Below are 14,138 nucleotides of genomic sequence, written 5' to 3'. Positions count from 1 at the left end.
TCATGTCCTTCCTGTCTTCCTCCCAAAGTTTCCAAAAGTATCAGCCCATCATGCATCAGCTGAAAGACCAGAATCTCTACATCAAATTCAGCTCCAGGTGAAAATGAAGCTCCTCAGGTGTGAATCTGAAGACTGGTGAACTAAAGAGCCAAGTTATCTACCCACCTCCCAAACACACACACACACACACACACACACACACACAATACCTACACACCAAACACAGAGTGGAGGCATTGGATAATGACTATGGACTTTCCTGTTGAAATGGGAGGCACAAAGGAGTCACTGATACATAATGATTTTCAAATTCAGGTGGGCAAATCTTGAAGGTTCTTTGATTAGATCTCAAGGCCTAGGAATAATTCTTTGCGGTTCTGAGTTTTGACCACTGAGCTCTTGGTTCCACCCTCTAAGTCATTCCTCTTTTTGTATGAAATGTAGCATATCTTTACAGCTGAGCAGTTTCCTCAGCCTGCTTCCTGCCAGTAGAATTCTGAGGGTCCAGTGGTCTCTTTTCACTTTGTACTGTCACTGTCCCCTTCAGTTTAAGTTGGCAATGTTTATTGATATAATTGTCTAAAACCTTTGTCAGCCTTCTGTGAATCTCACTGGTGTTCATTCCATTAGACAAAAGCCACACCCAAAAATCTTTTCAAAATATGGGTTTCTGCAGCGATATTGAGGTCAACGCCCTCAAGCTTTCTAGGTCTGTTTGACTGAGATCTGTGAGGCCTTAATCATCTTTTTAAAATACTTTCTTGGTATAAATGATTAATACCATGAGGTACCACCATCTTTCTGGAGTCTTAACAAAAGGTTTTAGAGTCAAACCCTCCCTTCAGATTTACCTTTAGGCCATATTCTAGCAAGTAGGATCTAATTAAAGAGCTTCTGCCTCAACAACCTACAGAATGGGAGAAAGTGTTTGCACACTCTGTATCTGACAAAGGTTTAATATCCTTTGAATCTTTAAGGAACTTAAAAGCAAAAAACTAATAACCCTATTAAAATGAGCAAAAGACAGGAACAGGTACTTCTCAATAGAAGACACTCAAGAAACTAACAAACATGAAAAACTGCTCTAAATCACTTAATCATCAGAAAAATGCAAATCCAAACTACAAGATACCATCTTATACCAGTCAGAATGGCTATTATTAAAAATAACTCAAAAAACAACAGATGCTGGAGACGCTGTGGAGAAAGGGGAACACTCATACACTGTTGGTGGGAATGTAAATTAATTCAGCCACTGTGGAAAGCAGTTTGAAGATTTCTCAAAGAATGCAAAACAGAACTACCATTCAACCCAGCAATCGCATTACTGGAAATATATCCAAAAGAAAATAAATCATTCTTCCAAAAAGACATGTGCACTCAACATGTTCTTTGCAGCGCTATTCATAATAGCAAAGACATGGAATCAACCTATGTGCCCATTGGTGGTGGATTGGATAAAGAAAATGTGGTACATATACATCATGGAGTACTATGTGGCCATAAAGAAGAACAAAATTATATCCTTCGCAACAGCATGGATGCGCTGGAGGCTGTTATCCTAAGCAAATTAACACAGGAATAGAAAATCAAATACCACATGTTCTCACCTATAAGTGGGGGGTAAACACTGGATACTCATGGACATAAAGATGGCAACAGTAAAAACTAGAGTCTACTAGATAGGAGATGGAGGGAGTGGACAAGGGTTGAAAAACTATTGGGTACTATGCTCAGTACCTAGGTGATGGGATCATTTGTACCCCAGACCTCAGTATCACACAATATACCCAGGTAACAAACCTGCACATGTATCCCCTGAATCTAAAATATGAAAAAAAAAAATTTAATCTTATAAGCTTCAGTATACAAACCAAGTTTTTATTCATACATAAATTTACTCCTTATTCATATACTCATAGGAAATATGATGGTATGTTAGACCTTTGGATGGATTTTTGCAATCAGGCATATCTGGCTATTGAGTAAATGAATCCAGTGCCTTTTTAACTTTTTCCTAGATATTGATACAAGTCAGTATTCATAAGGTATATGAAATGAGATAAAATGAGTTTACTGAAGATTAATTCTGAGGCCAAAGTTATTTCTTTACTTTTTAGTGTAGTTTTGGAATTATTTTAGAAGAGATAACATTGTTACCCAAAAAAGAGGCACTTTTCCTTTTGTCTGTACTGGAAAGTGCTTCCATTTTGGGGAATTAAAAAAAAAAAGAGAGATAACATTATTGCTCCTATTTTCAGTGGAATAAATATGAGTTCCTGATACTAGGAATACTTATACATACAAACATATGAAGAAGAATCCTACTACTTTTGATATTAGAGGAAGGGAGCTGGGAAGAATGGTCACAATATTCCATACTTATCACAGAAAACATTTTCACTAAAAGGATGGAAACCTTTGAAGCTTCTTTGTTCTGTTTTGTTAGTTATACCTCCATGTATTCATTATTCCTATCTCAAACCACTTTAACTCTTGGCCCAGAAACTACTTTAATCTAACAGTCATGGCAAGTGGCCTGAGAAATAAAAGTAATTCTTTTTTCATACCATATTTTAGTGTTATTTGGTTGAAAACGTGGCTTTGTGCAATCTATAAATACATTGATATTTAGGTTGAAAATGTATAGTGAGTATGTTTCAGTAATTTTTTTCACTTACGAGTTTTAGAATTATTGTTTTTCCTCTGTGCCAGCAGGTATGGTGATTTATAGCTATGCTACAAAAGCTAAAGGTTTGGTGGTAGAGGAAGAAAGTTTGCAGAGATAACTAAACCTAGTTCTTTCAGAACTAAATTTTTGACTGGATTTGTGATATTGGGAAAAACTGCTAACAAAAATAACATTGTAGATATTCAACCATGTTTTAGCATTGCTATATATCACAGTTCCTTTCTAGATTATCTCTAGTACATAAAAATATCTTTTTCTTTTTTTTTACAGGTAATATAACATTACAAAGCAAGATGGGTAACATCACAGTAGGTATGTGCTAAGTTACTAGTTGGCGTATTTTGCCCACTTTTAAAAATAGGTATATTGTGATGACTTTATTAGAATAAATGAAGTCTACAGTTCAACTGATGAACTTGACAGGATCACAAATCAAATATAGGCAGAACCAATCTTCATTGTGTTTATTTATTTTTCTCGCCTTATCAGGCTAGCTGTGAACTTCAGTATAATGTTGAATTGTAGTAATGAGAATGTGATTCCTTGCTCTTGATCCCTATCCTTGTCCCCAATATTATGGGGAATGCATTCAATATTTTATCATTAAGTGTGATGTTAGCTATAGGTTTTTAACAGATAAAAACCTTTTATCAGACTGGGAGAGTTATCTTTTATTCCTTGTTTGCTTAGTTTCTCTTTCATTTTCTTTGATCATCAATGAGTGTTGAATTTTGTCAAATACATTTTCTGAATTTATTGAAATGATTATTTTTTCTTTTAGTTTATTAATGTGACCAACTATATTCATTGATCTTTCTTTTAAATTTTTATTGATTTATTTACTATTTTTAAAAAGAGAGACAAGGTCTTGCTTTGTTGCCCATACTGGTCTCAAATGCTTGGCTTCAAGCAGTTCTCCTGCCTCAGCCTCCCAAAGTGCTGGAATTACAGGTATAAGCCACCACACATGGCCCTTTCTTTAAAATAGCTATGATTTACTCAGTTCTCATGTGCTAAGCACTGAGCTAAACACATTACAATGTAGATTTATTTTGGCTTCTTTTGTGTGTGTGTGTGTGTGTGTGTGTTTGCTTTTCCTGTCTTTACTGAGATATAACTGACAAAACCATATATATTTAAGGTGTACATGCAATATAATGATTTGATATACGATATACATATATGTTGTGAAATTATTTCCACAATCTGTTTAGTTAACATATCTATCACTTCACCTCATTACCATTTTATATGTGTATATGATGAAAATGTTTAAGATTTACTCTTTTAGCAAATTTCAAGTATACAGTACAGTATTGTTAATTACAGTCACTATGCTGTACATTAGATCTATAGGACTTTTTCCCAGATCTATAGAATTTCTTCAGTATGTAAACTCCAAAAAAATGAAATTCTGTGCATGAAGCCTTAATTTTACTCTTGATAATTAATTTTAGATCTGACAATTTGTGTTAAACAAAAAAATAGGGCTTATTTTGCTGCATAGTTTTAAAATATCACCTTTGCCTTCTTTTTTGAAACATCTTGACTTTTTATTTTTTGACAGCCTTCAAGGGATGAGCCATCATTAGAGATCAATACAGATAACATGGGTATAGAATTACTTTGTGGCTTAGGATATAATTGTTTAGCTGTCATTTATTTCTCATTGGGGGAAAAATAAATGAAAATATTGTTTATGAGTCACATAAGAATCTTGTGTGGTTTTTTTCCATTCTTGAGAAAACAAGAAATCAAACTAGTATTTCAGCTGTTTTACTTTGTTCAACCTGGAATAATATGCATATTGTGTATTCACTTTTCTTTTTTTTTTTTAGCATAATGTAATTTTTTATTTGGCTTCTTTTAGGATGCAGTAAGAGGTTTGAAAAGGAGTTTCTGTTGGTTCTTAAGAAGTGAAATGTTCATCTTTGTACAGCTATTCTGTGTCATTTATCTCTAGTGGTTTCGTTTCCCAATGTCAGTGTTTACTTTTGACACTTGAAAACTAAATAAACCGGGTCTGATAAAGGGCATTTTCAGTATAAATTGGACATAAATTATTATAAATGATCTTGGAGCCAGATTTTAAACAATGTATTCCAAATTTATTGTCTTTGAAGTCATTTACTTTTTTTTTTTTTTTTTTTGAGACGGAGTTTCGCTCTTGTTGCCCAGGCTGCAGTGCAATGGCGCGATCTCAGCTCACCGCAACCTCCGCCTCCTGGGTTCAGGCAGTTCTCCTGCCTCAGCCTCCTGAGTAGCATGCGCCACCATGCCCAGCTGATTTTTTGTATTTTTAGTAGAAACGGGGTTTCACCATGTTGACCAGGATGGTCTCGATCTCTTGACCTCGTGATCCACCCGCCTCGGCCTCCCAAAGTGCTGGGATTACAGGCGTGAGCCACCGCGCCCGGCCCCAGTCATTTACATTTTTTAAAAGAAAAATGTTGGCTCCTATACACACACACACACACACACACAAATGTTTTCTCTCTGTGTTTTGCAAAAGTATAATTTTTGGCACAATTTTCACCACACTCCGTACTTTGTTTCCACTTTGAAGTAATAAAACCTTCTGAAAAAATATGCTTTTTAAGAGGCCTCTCTAAAAAAATATGCTTTAGCCTTCTCCAGGCAGTCACACAGAATACTAAATTAAAGGTTCAACTGCCATGGGAGAAAGAGAAGAAGGAAAAACCACTTATCACTGACTCTTGAAGTTCATTTCCTTACTTCCTTATTTCTATTTTCCCTTGAACTTGAAATACTGGCCAATTGAAAACTAGGGTCATCGACAACAGGGAAATTTGAATGTCAAATCAGGGTTACCTTAATTATTATTTGCTTATCCTCACTTAAAGATACCTTTTCAATTCCAGAAACTTAAGAAGAACTAGAACTATTAGATGTAAACAAGCTTCACTACTCTTTAAATTATTCCACCCTGCCTTTCTACCCCTTTAAGAAGTGCAACAAGCCAGGAACAGTGGCTTGTGCCTGTAATCCCAGGAGTATTGCTTGAGCCCAGGAGTCACAGAACAGTCTGGGCAACATAGCAAGGCCATACCTCTAAAAAAAAAAGAAAAAAAAGAAATGCAACAACTTTATGTAGGGTACTCTTTTACTATTAGGAAGACTTTTTAGTGCTAGCAAATTTGCTACAAGGAGAAATTATGAGAGGTTTTGATTTCTGTTAACCTTGCTACGGCTTGTATGTGACTATACACGAAATAGAATTCTTTGGTAATTATTGAAAGCTTACTAAATGTATCAACATGATAATAAACTAGATATATCAATGATGCTTAGTGGTCAAGGATCCATTACTTGCAGACTGTCCTTCCTACTCATTAAGTTTTAGAGTAAATGTTTAGAGATAAGTTATTCAGGTTAATGTAGAGATTTTTTAATTAGTTGCCTAGTTTAATAGATTTCTAAGACTGGGTATGGTGGCTGGTGTCTGTAATCCCAGCACTTTGGGAGGCCAAGATGGGAGGATCACTTGAGGCCAGGAGTTCAAGACCAGTCAACATAGTGAGACCCCATCTCCAAAAAGGGGGAGAAAAAAAAGAAAAAAATAGATTTCTATATTTTTATACTGTTTACATTTCAGTACAATGGCATTGTTATAAGGAAAATACTAAACCTTCCAAGATTCTTAGCCCCTCATCCTAATGCTAAAGCAGAGCCTTTTATTTCAAGTTTATAATTCCATTTATCAAGTAAGAATGATTTTACTTAAGGTTTTTTCTTCTTCCCAGATTCATCTTCTGGATGTCTAAAAGCCTCAACTCATCAGGGTGCCATAGATGTTTATGTCAGCCAACTGGGGAAAGTGGAATTGAAATCCCATAAAGGTTAGTCAACTGGAAGGTTTTATTTTGACATATGATGTAAAGAAGGTTTATGTAACACTCAGGAAACAGATGGTCAAATTATCTATATTAACATAGTGATTTCAAGAAAATATCTTCTGATAGAACCTGATTTCAAGGCACTAGTCTGCTAGCTCTCTAGACCAATGATCTTTACAACTTTTGGGACAGATGGCCATGCAGACTATCTTTCCCTTGTAGTACAAACAAAAATGTAATATTTTGACTGTTATTATGGAATTTTAAAATGTTGCTCTGTGGATTTTTCAGTTTAGTCTATTCTGAAATAGAATAATCTTTGAAGGAAAAACGCTGCCATACACCAAAGACAAGCTTTTCTGCCAGCCTGTAAAAGGAACTTCTCAGGCAATCAGTGTAGAGTAACAGTTTTCAAAGTGTGATCCTGAAATAAAGGTATCACAAAGGAAGGTCTTCTAAAGTGAGTATTTAGTCTCTTGATGTATCAAGACTTATGATGTATCTCTATCTATAATTTAACTTCTGACCCAACTTATTCTGAGTCCAATTCTTCCACTTAAAATGGTATACTTTTCATTTATCTGAAAGCTAAATATGAATTTGTCTGTTCTTCTGCACACATGGATATACACATATGTGTTGACAAGTGGCTTGGGTGAAGTAGCTTGGCCATAGGAGCTAAAGTGGCTTGGATGCAGAAAGTTATTAACTATAGCTCTGTATAAAAAAAAATTAAAAAGTCTAGAAGCTCTTGCATGTTGGCCAGATGTTTAACAAGGAAAATATTTCCTCACAAAGACTGATTGTTCCTGCTATTAGTAGTTTCTTTACCATGTTGATTTAATAGTTTTTTTAAAATCCATCTCCAGAATCTTTTGCCAGTGTCAAAACTGCAAAACACAGAGGTCTGAAACCTCAGTTACTGCTGACACACCAGTATGATTTCTCAATATCATATTTTCTCCCTTTAAAATAGGATAAACTTATGTCCTTGCTAAATCTAAGAGGTTCAGGTAATACTCCTCAGGGTAAATTATAAATGGCCTGTAAACACTCTGTTACTACAAAGATCCAAGGAGAAAAGGCATATATTGTTAATATAACTAGTAACAGAGTAAGAACAAAGTTTTGAATAAGCAGCTCTTACATAAAAGTTATTTAATGTTTTGCATGGTAGGCAAAATAAAACAAACAGAAAACTGTAAAACTTTTGAAGATTGTTAGTCTTTAGTCACTTAAAATATTTTTTAGTATTATTTGGAATATTGTTCCAGCAACCTATTGAAATAGTATTTGATGTTGCAAAATTTGATTAGTATTAGTTTTATGTTTTCTTCTACCAGTACCACGTTACTGGCAGAAGCTTAAAGATAAGTGAAAACAAAGATTTCTGTTTTACTTTAGATCTCTGAATTCTTAATACACTTGGGAACAGTAACTTTTTAGAGTAATGGAAAGTTATTCAGTACTCTTTCTTAATGGTTAGCAAAGACATCTGGAATCCATTCCAACTCTGCCACTGTCTTGCTGTAGTATTCAGAGCCAGACACTTGAGTTTCTTAGGTCTTCACCATTTTGTGATGTGGAAAAATATATAATGCTTGTTTTCTTTCACCTTATGAAAATTAATACGGTAACCTTATTAATTCATTCAGAAAGGCTATGCTTGGGCCTGGGAGTCACACCTGAATCTGAGTACTGACTTTTCTACTTAACATTTTGTCCTTTGGAAAATCACTAATTTTAACATAATATGCCTCCAATAAATGGTGCTTTTAGTTCACATTTGAATTTTTTTTTCTTTTTTTTTGAGAGACAGAGTCTTGCTCTGTTGCCAGGCTGGAGTGCAGTGGTGCAATCTCTGCTCACTGCAATGTCTGCCTCCTGGGTTCAAGCCATTCTCCTGCCTCAGCCTCCCAAGTAGCTGAGATTACAGGTGTGCGCTACCATGCCTGGCTAATTTTTGTATTTTTAGTAGAGACAGGGTTTACCATGTTGGCCAGGATGGTCTCAATCTCCTGACCTCCTGATTTGCCCACCTCAGCCTCCCAAAGTGCTGGGATTACAGGTGTGAACCACCACCCCCAGCCTCCACATTTGAATTTTTAAGAAGACAGTACTGATGTCAACCATGAAGATGTTTATGAAGTGAAAAGAGGTTAAAGAACAGAAAAAGAGCTCTCCTTTCTAAAAAAGTTAATGTTAAACATGGGACATTAGGAAGGTTTTCAAGTCATGAAAATTCTTCATTCACAAACAGTAATATAGAGTTTTGGTAGTGGTGGTTTTTGGTTTTTAAAGATGTGGAGGGAGACGGGGTAGAACTCTTTGTGTTGCTTAACATTTTTAAAGATCTCAAAAATCTAAGATCATGTTATATATTTAAGAACAGAAAAAAAGTGTTCATAAAATTAGCACATTTGAAACTTGATACATTTAGAGATATCAAGTCCTAGAAAACAGTTTTTTAAAATCCATGATTTTCTACTTTTGAAAGTATGTTTAGTAGAAAAATGTGTCTTCTATTTATCCTGAAATCTTCCATGGTTGTTTTTGTTTTGTTTTTTCCTAAAGCCCTCATATGTTGTTATGGGAATCTCCTATCTGTAGTTTATATTTGAACCCTGGAAAGCAATTTGGTTTTTTGTTTTTGTTTTTGAGACAGGGTCCCACTCTGTCACCCAGGCTGGAGGGCAGCAGCAAAATCATGGTTCACTGTAGCCTTGTCAGGATCACCTAAGCTTGGGAGGTTAGCCTTCCAGGTAGATGAGACTACAGTTTGCACCATCACACCCAGCTTTTTTTGGGGGGGTGGGGGATAACGACAGAGTTTCACCATGTAGCCCAGGCTGGTCTCGAACTCCTGAGCTCAAGCAATCCACCTACCTTGGCCTTCCAAAATGCTGGGATTACAGCCGTGAGCCACTGTGCCTGGCTGAAATTTATTTCTTAATAAACTAGTTGTAGTGATGTGCATTGTTCCCTAATTTTTTTTGAGAAGTAAATACAAGAGTTCATCATGTTTATCTCAAACTTCCAGCTCAAAGGAAGACTAAGAAAATATGAAATTACTTAAGGATGCTTAAGCTGATGTTAGCCAGATTGGAAGGAAAACTATGACACAAAAGCAAATGCATTCTCAAGGAATCTTTATAATATTCACAATGGGTATCATCCTGACCATCTTTGTCCACAGAGATGGGGTAAATGTTTTATGACAGGGACCTTTCACCTACTTTACTTGATGAAAAACAGAAAGAAAAACTTCTGAAATAAGAATGTGTAAGTGAATTTACACTGCAACCCACATAATTGTTTTGAAAAATGATTCTATACCTAACAGAGTACGTTTTCTGATTTACTCCTTTAGAAGCTTGAATTACAGCCAGGTTGTATGGAAATACAGGTTGAGTGTCTCACCTTAGGTATCCAAAAGCTTGTAATCCACTCAAAAGAAACATTAGTGGGTTGGAATTCAAACAATCCTTTTCTATTGTTATTTTTTGTCACACACAAGGCATAACTGAAAGCACTAGAGCTCAGTGTCCTAGTTGTGTTATAATGATAAGGTCACAAGTCCTGTAGCAGATGAGGTAGTAGTGTGTGAAATACCATGCAAGCATTATTGAGCTGAGTCTAGTTTCCAGCACTAGCACTAGTAGGAACTTGAGCAAGTTCTTATCTGTAAAACTGGGATGATAATAATATCTCTTAGGGCCCAGTGCGGTGGCTTACACCTGCAATCCCAGCAGTTTGGGAGGTTGAGGCGGGCGGATCACCTGTGGTTGGGAGTTCGAGACCAGCCTGACCAACATGGAAAAACCCTATCTCTAATAAAAATACAAAATTAGCCAGGCGTGGTGGCACATGCCTGTAATCCCAGCTACTCGGGAGGCTGAGGCAGGAGAATTGCTTGAACCCAGGAGGCAGAGGTTGTGGTGAGCCAAGATCAAACCATTGCACTCCAGCCTAGGTGACAAGAGCAAAACTTTGTCTCAAAAAAATAATTAATCAATTAATTAATACCTCATAGAGTTAATATGGGGATTAAGACATGATGTAATTAGGGGTCTGGCTCATATTAAATGCTAAATGGTAAATCCTATCTATAAGCTACATAGTAAACTATTCACTTTCTGGTGCTGGATGAGCTGGGTAGGACTATTGGCAAAAGAGGAACTAGAAGTTAATAATGTCCTAATAACCCATATTCTTGACAGAAGTTAACTGTGACTGCCTTGAGAGTAAGGAAACTTGGGGCACCTGGGAATAAGGAAAAGGTTTAAATAAAAACCATAAGCTGAGGAGTAAAAACAGTGTCCCAGGAGCAAGGCTACCCTTTCAGTCAAATTTATAATAGACTCTGGTACTTTTGATTTCTTTATGTTAACTAAGCTCTCCTTTTTATCTATGACAGGTTCTATTATTGTCAAGGTCCCATCTTCTCTTCAAGCTCATTTACAGTTATCAGGGAAAGAGGTTGACGTGCACCCAGAAGTCCATGTTCAGGAAATGGCTGAAGCGCATAAAGATGATGTTGTAACAGTGACTGGTAAGTAGGCTGCTTTTGCTATGTCAGATGAATTGTCATTCTCCATACATAAGTAGAAATGTGGTATACTTAATGGAAGTTTTAGCTTTTTTATACTTTTCCATTATTATGTTCTAATGTTTCACATCTTTTTTCTTCTAGTTGTTTCTCATTAAATGATGTATACATTTTGTTTGAAAAAACCTCATTACATCATTTATGAACACTCATTAGTCCTGTATTTGGGTAAAATTGATATTTAAATTTTCTAGAAGAGCTGCTTTCTCATTCTTGACCTTAAAAATAAACTGAATACATATTATAATGCAAAATTTAAAACTAACTTTGTATGATGGGGTAAATAGGAATTTTGTTTGGTATGTACATTTTTAACTTGCTCTTTTAGAACAATAAATTCTCAGTCCCACAAATGTGAATAGCTTTTGTGCATTTTTCATTATATCTGGCTACACTGGTGGCTGATACAGTTTTTTTAAGGTTTATTATTGGTTTGTATTTTTTGCTTTTGTTTTTGTTTTGAGATGGAGTCTCGCTTTATCGCCCATGCTGGAGTGTAGCATGACCTCAGCTCCCTGCAACCTCTGACTCCTGAGTTCAAGCGATTCTCCTGCCTCAGCCTCCCAAGTAGCTGGGACTACAGGTGTGCAGCACCACATCTGGCTAATTTTTTTGTATTTTTAGTAGAGACGGGGTTTCACCGTGTTGGCCAGGCTGCTCTCGAATTCCTGACCTCAGGTTTATCCGCCCGCCTTGGCCTCCAAAAGTGCTGGGATTACAGGTGTGAGCCACTGTGCCCAGCCAAGGTTTGTTGTCTTAATGAATAAAAAAATTAAATGCTGGTAAAGTTTTTCTTTAAACAGAATGGCATCAAGGAGGACATTGCAATTAAACTGGTATAGGGATGAATGCTACAAGCTAAACCCACGAGATGCTGACTAGAAAAAGGAAGAATAGGGGAGTAGGGGAGGGTGGTCTTCATAATATCAAATTTCAGTTTTAGATATTCATTTTATATGTCATGAAAATTAAGAAAGATACCTGTTAAAATTCATACAATATTAACAAAAACAACAGGAATAAAAATAATACCTATATACTCCCAGATCCGACTGCAAGCTACGTAATGGGTAGACTCATACTTACTTGGTAAAAATTTGATGAAAATCTAAGTACAGTCATATGTCGCTTAATGACAGAGATACATTCTGAGAAATGTGTTATTAGGCAATTTTGTTGTCATGTGAACATTATAGAGTGAACTCACACAAACCTAGATGATACAGCCTGCTACACACTGAGGCTATATGGTAGCATATTGCTCGTAGGCTACGCCTTGTACAGCAGGCTACTGTACTGAAAACTGTAGGCAATTGTAATGCAATGGCATTTGTATATCTAAACATTGAAAAGGTACAGTAAAAACATCGTATGAAAGATAAAACATGGTACACCTGTATAGGGCACTTACCGTGAATAGAGCATGCAGGACTGGAAGCTGCTTCGGATGAGTCAGTATGGTGAGTGGTGAGCACCTGTGAAGGACTAGGATATTACTATATACTACTTACTACTATAGACTTTATCAATACTGTACAGTTAGGCTATACTAAATTTATTTTTAAGTTTCTTTAATAATAAATTAACCTTAGCTTACTGTGACTTTTTTACTTTATTCTACAGACAGCTTCTTCCTCTGTTGCCTAGGCTGGAGTGCAATTATAGCTCACTGTAAACTTGAACTCTGGGATCAAGTGATCCTTCTGCCTCAGGCTCTGTAGTGACTGGGATTGGTGTGTACTACCACACCCTGCTAATTTTTTAAAAAATTTTAATTAGAGACGAGACCTTGCTATGTTTCCCAGGCTTGTCTTCAACTCCTGGCCTCAAGTGACCCTCCTGCCTCAACTTCCCAAAGAACATTTTTACTTTATAAACTTCAATATTTATTTATTTATTTGAGATATAGTCTTGCTCTGTTGCCCAGGCTGGAGTGCAGTGGCGTGATCTCAGCTCACTGCAACCTCTGCCTCCTGGGTTCAAGCAATTCTCCTGCCTCAGCCTCCAGAGCAGCTAGGACCACAGGTGTGTGCCACCATACCTAGGTAATTTTTGTATTCTTAGTAGAGGCAGGGTTTCACCATGCTGGCCAGGCTGGTCTTGAACTCCTGACTTCAGGTGATCCACCCACTTTGGCCTCCCAAAGTGCTGGGATTACAGGCATGAGCTACTGTGCCCAGCCTAAACTTCAATTTTTAAAAACTTTTTGAGGCTGGGCGCAGGAGCTCATGACTGTAATCCCAGCACTTTGGGAGGCTGAGGCAGACAGATCATTTGAGGTCAGGAATTCGAGACCAGCCTGACCAACATGGTAAAACCCCATCTCTGCTAAGAATACAAAAATTAGCTGGGTATGGTGGCAGGCACCTGTAATCTCAGCTACTTGGGAGGCTGAGGCAGGAGAATCCCTTCAATCCAAGAGGTGGAGCTTGCAGTGAGCCAAGATCATGCCACTGCACTCCAGCCTGGGCAACAGAGTGAGACTCCCTCTCAAAAATAAAATAAAAAGTTTTGATTCTTTTGTAATAATACTTAGCTTGAAACACAAACGCAGTTTATAGCTGTACAAGTGTATTTTGTCTATCCTTATTCTGTAAGCTTTTTCTGTTTTTAAAATTGTTAATTTTCTTTTTCTTTTTTTTAACTTTTTAAACTTTCTTAAAAACTAAGACACAAACATACGCATTAGCCTAGGCCTTTACAGGGTCAGGAACACCAATATCACTTTCACCTCCACATCTTATCCCAGTGAAAGGACTTCAGGGGCAATAATACACATGGAGCTGTCATCTTCTGCCATGATAATGCCTTCTTCTGAAATACTTCCTGAAGGACCTGCTTGAAGCTGTTGTATCTTAACTTGTTTTTTGAGATGGGGTTTCATTCTTGTTGCCCAGGCTGGAGTGCAATGACTTGATCTAGGCTCATGGCAACCTCTGCCTCCCAGGTTCAAGTGATTCTCCTGCCTCAGCCTCTCGAG

At 36.8% G+C, this 14,138-nt stretch overlaps 2 protein-coding genes across 2 annotated transcripts in view; one reads left to right on the top strand and one right to left on the bottom strand.

Annotated features, from left to right (window-relative positions):
• Positions 1-14,138, top strand: part of FAM185A (family with sequence similarity 185 member A) — a 54,215-nt gene that overhangs the window by 21,627 nt on the left and 18,450 nt on the right. Inside the window, exons 5-7 of the mRNA XM_032276396.1 lie at positions 2,963-3,004; positions 6,457-6,552; positions 10,967-11,101. Coding sequence (XP_032132287.1) covers positions 2,963-3,004; positions 6,457-6,552; positions 10,967-11,101 — 273 coding nt within the window. The remainder of the gene's footprint in view (positions 1-2,962; positions 3,005-6,456; positions 6,553-10,966; positions 11,102-14,138) is intronic.
• The window catches only part of FBXL13 (F-box and leucine rich repeat protein 13), a 262,519-nt gene continuing 260,924 nt past the window's right edge, over positions 12,544-14,138 (bottom strand). Inside the window, exon 22 of the transcript XR_004268363.1 lies at positions 12,544-12,633. The gene's annotated coding sequence lies outside the window, so the exon portion shown is untranslated. The remainder of the gene's footprint in view (positions 12,634-14,138) is intronic.

The sequence above is a fragment of the Sapajus apella genome, unplaced genomic scaffold (assembly GCF_009761245.1).
Source record: "Sapajus apella isolate SASKATOON/1434 unplaced genomic scaffold, GSC_monkey_1.0 scaffold7, whole genome shotgun sequence".
NCBI lineage: Eukaryota > Metazoa > Chordata > Mammalia > Primates > Cebidae > Sapajus > Sapajus apella.
This window is presented reverse-complemented; position numbering and strand designations above follow the sequence as displayed.